This window comes from Protopterus annectens, chromosome 9.part0 (genome assembly GCF_019279795.1).
Source record: "Protopterus annectens isolate FY-2018-M chromosome 9.part0, PAN1.0, whole genome shotgun sequence".
Lineage (NCBI taxonomy): Eukaryota > Metazoa > Chordata > Ceratodontiformes > Protopteridae > Protopterus > Protopterus annectens.
This window is the reverse complement of record NC_056743.1, coordinates 206,551,801-206,565,983: the sequence shown is the minus strand read 5'-3', so window position 1 is coordinate 206,565,983 and position 14,183 is coordinate 206,551,801. Positions and strand designations below refer to the sequence as shown.

Genomic DNA, 14,183 nt, shown 5'->3' with positions numbered 1-14,183 from the left:
TCCCCATCTGTGGAATAGACTGCTTCTCCACATCAAGCAGAGTACCTCATTGTCCCTTTTTAAGCACAACCTGGATAACTGGATGGGAAACAGAAAATACACCCCTGGGAGTCCACCTGTGTCCCTGCTGGACAGAGGCTTTGGCTGCTGACTTGGCTAAACACTTGGCTAGCCTTTTAAGGGCCCCTGAGCCAATAGCCTATTAACCTTGTATGATCCTATAGTTCTATAATCTGCTTGAAGGTGTCCAGAGAACAGCATGGGATGAACACAATGGCTACAACCAGGGAATACTACATCTTTCATTCGTCTCACTAGTGACCAGAAGGGATGGTGACATGATATGGATGCACAACATTATGTCAGGAAAATGTAAGGGAGGGTTCATACCAAAAAGTAAGAAGAGAGGGTGGAAGAGGGGCAGAGGCAGTAGATTCTAGGAACCAGCTACTCTCTGAATATGTGAAAGTATCAGTTTACAAGGGGGCTGTGGATGCATGAAATGGACTGCCAGAATGGGGTTGTAGAGGGAAGACACAGAAGAATTCAAACTGGTAAAATAAAGGAAGGGTGAGGGGCAATGCTGAGACTTGAGGACATGTAGAATGTTAAATACACTTCCGTTGCAAATGAAACAGACTAATTTTTATCAATTACTATCAAGAAAATGCAGTGCAGTTAAAAGTGTCTCCCTCATTTGAGTTATTCAATACCTGTTGGATGCAATGTATTTTTGTCTGATCCCCAGTTTGGCAATCTTTACTCTCCTAAAACCTCTTAATAGCCCATTCATTACCCCAGGGGTGACAGCCCTGAATACCATTCATTCCACTTGTGGTGACAGCCAGGAGCTGGGATTGATGCTGCCAGAAATGGTGGTGATTGGCTCTAAAATCCCTTGTTGTAACTGTCACTTTTTCTGTGTGATACAAGCTCACAGACATGCTTTCCCCAACTGACTCATTATGTGCCACTAATGCAAACATGGGTCACAGTCCTCCCCCTGAACTAGCCATTGTACCATTTCCTTCCATGGTGAGTGAGCTGGCATTATCTACAATCTAATCCCAGGTTCCCCATCTAGCTTTAGCTTCTCTAGTTAACCACAAGTCAAACTTGGGCCATCTAGGACAGTCAGGGCTTTATCCCTCAAACTAATTCATTGGCAATGTAATTCTGTGAGTCAGTCACCATCTCTGTGGAAAAATGTTCACTCAGAAAACTGCTGCGCCTGCTGCCTCTCCTGCCTCAGATTCTCAAATTGTGCTGTCACGTGACATATGTTTCAATCTTGTCTTTTTATACAATGCCACCTCAAAGAAATTTACAGTTTCTGAAAATGACACAATAGCCACAAGGCTAATAAACTAAGAAAAAAACACTAAAAAATAAAAAATCGAGCCACCAAGGCAGTAAAGTTGTAGCAAACAGTTTAATACAGCTCCAACAGAGTAAGCACTTTTGCTATAAAATTCAAATGGCATCTTCAGAGTCAAACCAATTAAACTAAATTGTGATAATATACTCAACGTAATAATCAATCATTTAATTAATTACACCAGAAATAAAAAGTAGCCCCAAGCTAAGCTACATTGTTTACTGTTATTAAAATTTCAAACATTAAAAAACACTAATATATATATAGCATTAGTTAAAAACATTTTAAATATAATAAGTAAGACAAAAACTGTTAATACTAACAGACAGCAGTAAAATTGTAAAAAAAAAAAAGAAAAAATGTCTTGAATGTAAACAATTCATATTTCTGTAGCCTTCTGTTTCAAAAATGGGGATATTTTTTTCTTTTTTACAGTTTTACTACTGTCTGTTAACAGTTTTTGTCTTATTATATTTAAAATGTTTTTAACTAATACTATATGTACCATAGTTTTTTTTAATGTTTGAAACTTTAATAACAGTAAAAGAAATGTAGCTTAGTTCTGGGCTTTTTATTTTTGGTGTAATTAATTGACTGATTATTACGTTGAGTATATAATCACAATTTAGCTTAACTGGTTTGACTCTGAAGAAGTGATTTGAATTTTATGGCGAAACCCTTAGTCTGTTGGAACTGTATTAAACTGTTTGCTATAACTTTACTGCCTTGGTAGCTCGATTTTTTATTTTTTAGTGTTTTTCTTAATTTACAGTTTCAGTTACACATTATTTTCCTCAATTGCATCTGTGTGTGTACACACACACACACACACACACACACACACACACATCGATACTCACTTTTGGGTATTTTCCTTTGTTCTTGTGTGTCTGGATACAGATTCAAAATTATTTTAGTTACCACTGTCTACGATTTTCTGTACCCTGTTAATCTACCTGAAGGGATGACGCTTCCAGAATTGTAAACTCAATGGCTGAATAGCTGTTATAAAAATGTTATTTAACTCTTGCAAAGTCAGTATTAAACTTGTCCAATGTATTAAAATTCAGTTTTAACAAATTCTTGTGTGCAGGAAATATTTCACGAATGCAGTCACGTTCCATTCTTTATGTTGTCCTTGATCAGTTTTCTGATTCATCATGTATACTGTTTTAAATATAACATGAAAAACTAATTATGAAAAGTATCCTAAAATCTGATAAAATATCATTTTTACTTACTTATGTCCTGAAACATCCGGAATGTGTTACCCGCTTGTATGACATTCCGGATCAGTGTGAAATGAGGACTATAACATGTTAGGACAGCTGCTATGGAGACTCCAAATCCCAGCACCTGAAAAGGAAATTAGGTTAGTTATGCAAACATCTAGAAACAGGACAAAATGTACAGGTTGTATTAACACGTTATACAATTATTGCTTTATTTCTAACTATATTACATTTTAGTGACAGATGTAATAAAGTGTTTTATAAAAATGGAAACCTAGTTCAGAGATAATTTATTAGTAAGTTACTGATATATTCAGAGTGAACTATAAACCTTTTAACAAACATTGCCTTGGAAAGTTTATACCACTGTTATGTGGCAGGAGTTGTTACTCTCCTGTTAAGTGTATTCATATATAGCACAGCACAAGTCATGTGAAATGGTTCTATTTTTTTGAAAAAGCACAATGAGGATCTTACTCTAAAAATATTACACAGCTATCTTATGTAGTAAGTCTTATAAAGGTGAAATCCACACCATTGCAAGCATTAGTAGGAATAAGAAGAGTTTTAAAATCTCAGCAAAAGCTTACATCATTGGCTGAAATAGTTTGTTATAGTTAAATACAGTGTGATAGGCCCGGCTTTTGATTTCATGGTACTGAAAAGAAAAGGAATATAAAGCGAAGAAGTTTGTTAGTGTGAAACGATGATTATTTCTTTAGACATTTTTAAGCAGGTGATCAAATTTAAGGTGAAGTTTCTGGCATCATATCATATTCTCAGAACCAAGATGACTGAGATGGTGATGTTCAGCACATGATTTTGTACACAATCACAACTGTCTCATATTTCTTGCTGGCGGAGAGGCAGGCGGCTACGTAACAGCATGACAAAGGATCCTTTAAAACGGTCTCTCTCTTCCTACTCTTCTTGCATGTGAGCTGATCTTTGTAAATAAAACTCAACATTCAAAAGATGATTTATAAAAACTTTATTTTACATGCAACAGATAAAACTTATTGACTGCAAAAGTGTTAATTAAAATATGGGATTCACACTTGTCTTCTTACTTCCACTGACTTGATGGACAATAACCACCAAATCCACAACAATCAGGCTAGGAATTTTCTGTTTTTGATTCCTCCACTGAGTATCTTTCAGCCAACTTTCTGCTCTCATTACACCTATCCTTTCTGCCCCCGTTACCATACTGTGTGCTGGACCACCCCAGCCGTAAGCAGGTTGAGGATAGGAAGGCATAGAATAGAGCATACAGCAGCACCATATACACTATCCTATGCATGGGTGATTGCTTTTAATGCCCTAACTGGGTGGATCTGCTAATGTCACATGCATTGCCACATGTCAGTCAGCTCCAGCCCTACCTGTTAATGCTGAATGTTTAACGGTAATCTGTCCTATGGCCACAGCATGTCCTCATCACCATCTGAAAGCTGGAAACAGAAGTCCCTCCTCAACCTCATGCAATGAATGAGCTGGCAACCCACCTCCCTGATCTTCCAGGGCCCTGAACGCTAACTGATTTTGGGTAATCTGGGTCACAGTTAAGGCACCATCCCACTGTGGCATGGAGCTTGGGTCAGTCTAGGAATTTTTATTGTTACCAGCCTTTTATTTTTTATATACAGCTATTATTTATTCTATTATTGATGTGAGGATAAAGAAAACAGCCTGGGAAATCATACAGCTCTTTTGTTTTGTTTCATTTATTTATTTGTGTTTGTTAACCAGGTCCAAGGAGCATTTTCGGCCACAATCTGGGTCATATAAGCAAAGACAATCGATAGAGAAATGTTCACCTACAGACGTGTTATTGCAGTAAGGTATTATAGCTCAGCAGTGGTGTATCTAGAAGCTATGGTATATCTAAGCAAAAATATGGAAACATGATGATGTGAAAACAAAGGTACACAGTCAAAGACAAAATAACAGGTGCAGCAATAGCCTGAGTTCCCTAGTTAAAAAAGGGGATGGAATTCCTCTTAGTTCCAATTAATTGTTTAACTCTGATTCTGTGAAGTTATGTCACTTTTCCAATGATTCAGTGATGCCAGTTTTGATAAACATTATGGGGAGGATCAAAGAAACTCCCCATGCATGTGGACAACACACACTCATAAGGGAAAAAAAGAAACAAACATTTGCTTCCTTTGTGAGTGTGGGGGAAATCCATTTTGGACAATTCATATTTCGGCTGTGGAATTAAACACACTGTTTCTTCAAGGGTCATCTTAAATACAGCATTTTTATTATATAAGGATTTACAATGCAGTACCAAGGACGCACATGATTCCTTACCGAATTTCAACATTTATTCTTAAAAAATGCTGTCATTTAAAGAAGGGAACAGGTATCATTACTTATAGTAATTAAGAAGTCAATGTATACTTACACTATTTAAGAAGGTAATGTAACCTGACAAAGTCACTGTGATTATGAGAAATGTAATTTTGTTCATCTGTGCACTTTTTGCATGGTCTGAATGACAAAGTTTTTTTACTTACTTATTATTACAATACTTGACAGCCTGTTACAGTACAAGCTATGAGTTATGAAATTAATTGAGTAACGTTTTGCTAGTGATAATGAGGCAGAATTTGCAGCTACTCTTTATAACGGTAGATGTGCATTTTCCAGTCATGAGATCAATGAGCATCAGAAATAAACGGACAAAGAGATACTTGGTGATCTGTAATTCTTTCAGCAGAAACTCTACATTTATATTATTTATTTATTATCTATTATTAAGTAACTGGGGTAACTGAAGTGATCCAGTACACCTTTTTCACTAACTATGAAATGCAAAACAAACATGCGAAAGTCTTGGATACTGAGGGGTAACTCACCTCAGAGTTTAGCCGCTGCTAAGGCAAATGACTTGTGGCAAAGATTAGTTTGTAAAAGAAGATGCAGACAGATGTGGAGGTGAGAATACAATAGTACTAAGAGTGCGACAACTGATATAAGAGGTGTAGGAAAGGAAATGTGAGTGTAACAATATCCAGCTAATTATTTCTGGCAACCATGGTGTAGAGATATTTGTGTTCAGCAATATCAGAATACATTCTCAGACTTAAAAATAACTTGTAGTGAAGGAGAGGGAGCCAGGATAGGTACATCCTTCCCTTACAAGAGGATGAAAACAGTTTTAAACTGCATCTTGTTTTAATAAGAGTAGCTGTAAATATTTTACAAGCTGCAGTGATGGGGGCAGATAGTGTGTGTTAGACATTCTGATCATGTATTTAGAGAATTTAACAAAGGATTTTGGCAATATCCTACATATTTGAAGCTAGAAATGTTTTCAATGATTTTAGCTGATAGCCAGCTATCCAGCAGGCAGGAAAAAGAACACATCTGACAACAGTGCTAAGCAATAGTTCTGTTACACTGACATTAATACTTATCAAGTTGTGTCCAGTTAGTGATTATTTATTTATTAGAATTTGTATACTGGAACATTCTGACTGTGCAAAGCCCCTTTTCAGAGATGGCCCACAGAGAAAATCTCCACATTCCAGAAATTTAGAAAACACAGCACGAAATAAAAACATATTTAGAATATTTGGATATTCTAGAATATAACACTTGTATAAATAGAGTAATATCACGAAGTGAGAATTTTATGGGTTATAAAATGTGTGTAGCAGAAAGATGGGAATAAATGGATTGTTTACACACAGCTAGTATACCTAAGGCATGTACATATTAATTTCTCACAGCTGCAGGTATTGTCATGCATATGCTGAAGATGCATACAAGAATAATACAAGATAGGTCTGTATATGTGGTATTTGTAACAGAAATTATTGTTCTGTACAATAATGAATGGAGTGGCATTACTTAGTAAATTTCTCATTACAAGTGAGAGGTGAGCAATGCTGAATATAGCTGGGTCATCAGCATGCAAAACTGTATGTAAATTAGGGTACTCCAGACCCATGGAAAAGCATGCAATCTAGAGTAACTCTTTGAAATGCACCTCTGGAATTGGACATGAATTCAAACATTGTTGAATATACCGTATACTATATGCAAGTGTAAGGCAAGATTTTAGCAGCTATCCTAGTATTAATGGATGTATACCGGCTCATAGGTGTTAGCTACTTGTAAATCAGTGAAACTTTCTGCTAGTATATCTCTGCAAATTGAAAGTTTTAAATAGAATACCATAGCAGCAGTAATGCAGCTAGGGAGTTCTCCATGTTGATCATCATGAAAGGGTACACTGCCATTTATATGTTCCATCATCAGTTATGTGGCAACAATTTATTTTAACATATTGAAGTGTATAAACAGTACGGTAAATCAGAAGCGGCTGTTTCAGTGAATCCTTCCTATCTGGGGAGTGGGCTTACTTTGGCTCATATTCAAAGATCTGGGGAGCTGCTACTTGCAAATCCTGAGGTGAATGAAAAGAAATTAAGTGTTGCATGGCATTTAGAAATAATATTTTGCATGGTGACATACATATGAGGGAAGTAGCTTTTGAAATTTGCTGAAAGCAGTCATTTAGGAGTTATGGAAACAAAACATTATAATAAAGATATTATCCTTGACCAATTGCTTTTTAGAAGAAAGTACTCACTGTGTCCCAAGAACTGATATAGTGCAAAAGACTTAGAGACATACCTCTCAAGCGTACCTCATTACGAGCAACGTACCTCATTTGGGGTCTTCAAAAGTTTATGTTCCTCAAAGTTCCACATTGAAAGAGTCTGTCACACATTCAGTGTTAGGAATTTCTTTTAAGTGAAATCCATGGTAAATAGAAATTAATCATATTAATTCATTACAGGATCTTCTTTATAAGTAAAACCAGCATATTTTAACCATCATATGACCTTCCTAGTTGAAATTGTTAGTAAGCCATTATTGTGTGTTCCACATTTTTCCATTTGTTCCACATTATGAAGGCGAGTGTTCCTCATTTTGGAGATGGAAGGTTGAAAGCTATGCTTAGAGAAGGTTTGTGTCTTTGTTAGATGAGTCAGGACATTAATTTCTGTCCAAACTGTAATGTTTGCAGTTTTATTATTACTGACAGTCAGGTGCTTAATATTCTTGTTGATGCCACACAAACTGTTGCAATTAGATGAGTTTTTTAATAGAACGTAGGCTTCCAGAGTTTTACTAAACATTAACATTTTTTTAAAGCCTTATGTTATTCATCTAGGCAACAGGTTAATTGGATTATTTGAATATCCACCAAAGTTTATTCCTTTGCTCCACAGCTGTTATAGAAGAAGATGAATGACTGTTTGTTCATTATGAATGGCCATTACAGAACCTGTCCTATGTGGAAGGAGAACATTAGGAAAGTTCTTCAAGGCACCGTGTACCGCTGCCTTATCCGAGTGCTGGTCTGTTCTGTGTATGGCACTGCCTTAGCTGAACGCTGGTAAGCTGTGTAGTGAATAATTCTAACAGGAATGGGAATTAATATTCCCAACGAATGAACTGAATTTTAACAATACCCATAAAATTATTACCCGTTTTGCAAGAAGTGTATCACTGACTGCAGAGTATATTTAAGCATATATGCCTGGTTTTAAGGATCGTGTCTAAGAGTCTGTAATTGCCTGTATGTCAGGTTGAGCCTAGTTATTTTTCACAAGTAGTGTGAGACTGCATTTTAGCGAAGGTGTAGCCTAGATCTAACTGTAGAGTTATGATTCTACTTAAGTTTAGAATTTCCACACAATAAATAATAACGCATACTTCACCCCAGCAATTCTGCACAAATTCAATGCATCAAAATCCCCATACTGCCCATACTGCATAGATCAGGTAGCTCACCTAATGCATATATTCTGGAATTGTGAATGTGTCTATAAGCTTTGGAATTCACTCAAGCTACAACTGCAAAAAATGGGGCATCAATCATCAGCATTAACATGGGAATTTACACTCCTACATATTCCTCCATCTGACATATCAGGTAAACAAGCAAATTCACTCAATTATTCACCTACTATTATTACAATTATTTTCCTACTAATTAAGCTTTACATAGCTCGCAAATGGCTAGACCCTATAAGTATCTCTTGGGAGGAATTCAAGAAAATTGCTATCAAACATCTATTAGCTCATAAAATAGTAATAGACAAAAGAAACAAAAACATGAAATCCATAGCAAGCTGGGAACAGTCCTTTAACATCTTACTAGCATAAAACACCATCCACACCATACCTTAAGAAAGTCAGAATTATACCCACGATTTCACAGCTTAACTATAGACTTGGAATCAGTTGTGTATGTGCTGTTTTTATATTAACGAAAATAATTGGAAGGCATCTTTGTACATAATGTAAATGGGCAAGTTGTACGACCTACATGTTTCTATATTATTTACAATATATAACACTCAAGTATGGTCATGTTGTAAGTATGGAATGTATATGGTTTATACAAATGCAAAACAAAAAGAAAAATTATTGAAAAAAAAAGAATGTCCACACAATAAAATGGTGAAGTCTGCTCACATTAAGGGGAGATGCTGTTCAGTAGCATATGTATTTTTAGTGGAAGAGTGAACAAAAAAAAAAAAATAGTAGGAAAAATTGTGATTACTAATAAATCCTCTATTTGTACTCATTTCAGGGTGGTATTAGTGGGGCAGAGTGCTTCATTATTGACATAGTAGTTGAATTTACTAGCTATTAAAATGGTCTTGCATCTTATCAGCATGCTTGCCTCCAAAGGACACAGAATGACCTAGGATGGTGGGGAGGACTGGAATTTCTAGCTTTTGTGATGACTGTAGCACTACTGTTATGTCCAGATTATGGGTTACTGTCCAGCTCATGAGTGCAGAAGCACTGACATGTCAGGGCCAAATGACATGAAAGATAAAATTCTTGTTAGACTACTCATTGTCACAACCTTGAAAATGTTATTATAAATTATAAAGCTTCATGGAAGGCAGATAAATCCAGTTATCCAAATAGAGGGATTTGGGAATCCAAAGGCTATGCGCCATTAAGTCTTTTCATATCCAATTAGATAGGGACATGAAGTAGGTAAGCAGGTGAGGAGGACACATATGAGAAACATTTAAAAGTATGAAGAATGTAGACACATATATTTTAACTAAACATTTTGCAGTGTGTAATACCCCATTTCCAGGATGTGTACCCCAGCCTCATTTCCCACTTCTATGGAGCTTATTAACAATATCTAGGAAAACAGTTACAAAGAACTGGAAAAAATGAGGTTACCAACATAAATGTGTCACTGTTTTAAGTAAAAATAAATGAATAATAAATGAAAGAAAAGTGTGGCATTAAGATAAAAAGAAACAAAATACAGTAACTACTCAAACTGAACTCATTAAAAGAGGAATATTCATTTGTATTCTATGATCAATTTATAAAGTTTGTCTATTTAATGAAAGAACTAGTTATTATTTAAATTTTAAGACAGTGAAATACACCTAAACTAAATCATATAAAAACCGCAGTTTGGGTTGGTTCATACGAGGTTACTAGGCTAGTGAGCCTAGAGCCCTTACAAGCCTAGTCATATTTTATCTGAGGTTGCCCCAATTGTTGGTGATTAGGTGAGTGAAACTCACAAAGATAAGAATCTGTGGTACTTAATAAAGACTGCCTCTGTCAATGGTTGACATGGCTACTACTCCCGTAGTAAATTTGTGGTCACTCATCCATTGATCTTGGTGGTGTTTGAGGAGGGGCAGGCAGAAGCTCTGTTTCACATGAACTGGGAGCTTGCTGCAGAGAAGTGGCAGTCTCTGGGAGATGTTATCTATCCCTCCAGTGTGATCTCTTCATGTCAAAGGCTAGATTAAGATCCCTGGAGCAAGTGACCCTTGTGCAATTTGATTTATGAATATGTAGCATTTCTATCAGGACTAGATCAGAGAATGCCCTGTATGCCAGGCACAGGTCACCCCTTAACAGCCTGTAGGAGACAGAGTACAATGACAGGACTTTTGGTTTTCTGTGTAGGACTTGTTTTTTTTGTGTCCTGTATTTTCTTAGTGAGAAACTTTTGTGGTCTCTCCAGCTGTTGCAGATGGCTGGTGAGGTACATGCAAAAGGGAGCATCTTACTCAATTATAGGTCTGATGGGGGCCGAGTAGAATGGAATTATAACATTCTTAGATCAAGATGAGATGCCTTTACTTATGAGATGCATCACATAGATGGATTTCCTTACCACTGTGGAAACCTGGTGGTCGAAATTCAGATTCCTATCAACCTGAGTACCTAGATCATGTACCACTGGATCTATTACTTAGCGGGGGGGGGGGTGCTGTCAACAGTGTAATTAGCAGGAAAGTCAGATTTCTCAAAGGGAATAATAATCCATGTTTTTGCATTTAGCTTTAATCCGTGACTTTGGCAGCAATCATTTGTCTACATTAACCCTTTCTGCAGCATATTATCATCATTGGGGGACTCAGTGATTGCTCCCAATTTGAAATCATCAGATAACATAGTCAGTTACAGGACATTCATGTTTGCCTGGACTTCTGAGAAATAAATTCCATACATTCAAGGGGCCAGCACAGAACCCTGTGGTATGCCAGTGGTAACTGTTTTTTTGTTAGAGGTGAAGTCACCTACTTTGTCAGTATTTTTCCTGTCTGTGAGCCTTTTGGCTACCCATCTAGTGGCATAAGGGTTAATTCCCAACTGGGTTGGGTCCAGAGTTTGGAGATTACCTATATCTTTGTTAAGGTTCATAATAATTCTTTGCATGGCCTTGCAGATGAGGCAAGTTAGACTTATAGGTCTATAATTCCCAGGGTCGGTTGATGGTCCCTCTTTGTGCAGAGGGATTACTGTTGCTGTCCTACACTTTGATTGAAAATAACCAGTTTACAGGCTGTGGTTAAACAGGGATCCAAGTGGGTCTGTTAAGTCATGTTTTAAGTTGTTTAAAAGGTAACCTGGCATGTTATCTAGTCCCATTGATGCCATATTTTTGGCCGTGGAGAGTGCAGAGATGACCTGCTCTCAATACGATAGGCTGAGAAACAGTGGCAGGTATACTTTGGGGAATGATGAAGTGGGGATGATGGGAGGTGAAGTCTGCACCAAATCTGCCAGCTAGCAGGTTGGCCATTTCCTCTGGTAGAGTATGGGTGGTGCCATTCATAACCAGTCTGGCACATGGTGTGCATTCCCCTTCAGATTTTGGACATAGTTAAAGAATGCCTTGTGATTATCCTTAGCTAGGGAGGCTATTTTTGCTTTGTAATGAGCTTTAGAGGACATGACAAGATCTGTAGTCTGTTTAAGTGAGAGAGGGATTTCTTGCTCTGTTGAGCCAGTTCCCTATTTGTTCTTGGACATTAGTTTCCACCTCTTGTTGTACAGTCTGTTTATACTAAGGGTCCACCAGGGTGGCTTGTTTTTTTGGCAAGACCTGGTTTTAATCCAGTCAGATACAATAGACTCTATACTGCTGATTAAGTGGTTATACAGGGCATTGGCATACACCTCTGCATAGGAGTCTGAGTTATCTGTGGCTAAGGGGGCTTTGAAACTTCTTATAACACCACTTAATAGAGGGTAATTGGTCTTGGAAAAATGTTTAAGCTTTTTAGAGCTTGATGGGGGATCTGACCTTATAATTACATTGAATGAGGCAGATTTACATTCTGATCTTACCAAGGAGGACGTCACACTGGGGAAAGTATGGTGCTCTTTCCTGTTGGTGAGTAGCATATCCAAGACATTTGACACCCTTGTGGGAGTGCTGACTAGCTGTTCAACAGCATTTACATTGACAAAGTCCAAGAATGTTTAAGCCAGCCTGTTTGTGATCGTGTTTCCTAGTTGATAGAAGGATAGTTAAAATAATCCGTGACCAAGGTGTTTGGCTGTATGGCAAGTAACTCCAGCGTACTTGTCCTTAATGAAAATGGATACACCCCCCCCCCCCTTTGGTTCTCTCATGCTCAGTTTGTGGTCTGACATTGTATAAAAAAGGAGCAAGAGGGCTGGCTAATGCCTTTACCAGTATCCAAAAGCCTAGAGAAAACAGGTCCAGACCATCTCTGGCAAAGCAGCATGGTCTGTCAACCATGTCATCCCAAGATAATAGATACTGGATCCCCTTGGACTGACACCAAAAGCTAAGCCAATTGTTAAAGTCAGTCATTTTTTGTTTGTATTGTGGCATCATGCTGCTTAAGACTTCTCAGATGCTGGCACCTGACAGGCATCTACCAGGACCCACCAAGTCACTCAACCACAAGGTAGAACCAGTAATCCCAGTGAAAGAAAAAAAAAGTATTTTCATAATATACTTTTTCTAATATCAACAGAAGCATATAATGAGCATACATGTCAACAAAATCCTAGATCACTCAAGCTTCCTCCCAGAGTATAAGGGACTAGTTGACTTGCAGTAAAATAAATTTACTTCTAATCAAAACCCACTCTGCTAAGATTAGTTATACACCTTCTTCTGGGTAGTCTTTAACGAATTCAACACCACTTCTAAATAATCCAGATAAGAAAGAGGCAATAATCTCAACTACAGTTGTTCCTGATAGAATGTAGCATCATTGCAAATATTTCCAGTGGTTACAATGGACAATCCCATATCTTTATTTTAGCATGCTGCATGAAGCTAAGGCTCCTTATCCCTTTACCACTTCCCTTACATTGTCTAATGAGATAATACCTCTTTCTTTCCAATGCTGTCACTACACAAAGATCATTATCGACATTCAAAGGTGAGCATCTTGCATCAGTGGGCTTCCTGCCCACCATAGGATTACATTGTAGTCTTTGGCCATCTTTTGGAGGTGTGTGTGTGTGTGTGTGTGTGTGTGTGTGTGTGTGTGTGTGTGTGTGTGTGTGTGTGTGTGTGTGTGTGTGCATGTGCGTGTGTGTGTCATTTTATATGTTAGTGGGAAGCTTCCTCTTCTACCAGCCATAAACTGCAATCAGTTCTCCACCTAGAATCCTACTAGTGATTGTGCCCAAACAGGGGGGATGCTTCAGGAAACCATCTATGGCAGGCCAGTCTAACAGATGTAGCAGATTTATTGATCACAGGGCAGCCCAGGTTCCCTTATATTGTGGGGAAATAAAGGACTTGCTTTGAAACATATCACCTCTTGTTGTCCCTATACATTTTAGGATTAGCCTTCTAATTGCAATAACATATTTGGCAAATCACTTGACTAGAATATGTCATCATGCATACACAAGGAACATAAAAACATCTTGTACCTGAAGAGTTTCAGGATTTCCCCATCATAGTAGTTTGAGTTCAAATAAGGATGGAGATTGGGAAGATCCATATTTTTGAAATGCACAACAATTTTGTAAAATGCATATCGTAAAATGTCAACCAGCAAACAAGGAAAGTCTTCTATCAGATATGCATCTATACAAAAAATGTAACTCAAATGGTGTCAGTTTTAGAGAAGGTAGGTGGCAGTTAACATATTTAAGATAGGTGGATGAATTTAGTGTTATTGTTAAAATGTACGATTATCTAATATGTCTTATAGTTTTATTTGACTCGCAGGTCTTGGGGTTTTGAATTCCAAAATCTGGCAACA

At 37.4% G+C, this 14,183-nt stretch overlaps 1 protein-coding gene across 1 annotated transcript in view; it reads right to left on the bottom strand.

The window, feature by feature from the left end:
• TSPAN32 (tetraspanin 32) overlaps positions 1-14,183 on the bottom strand; it is a 1,820,558-nt gene that overhangs the window by 1,768,949 nt on the left and 37,426 nt on the right. The window contains exon 2 of the mRNA XM_044082752.1: positions 2,620-2,734. Coding sequence (XP_043938687.1) covers positions 2,620-2,734 — 115 coding nt within the window. The remainder of the gene's footprint in view (positions 1-2,619; positions 2,735-14,183) is intronic.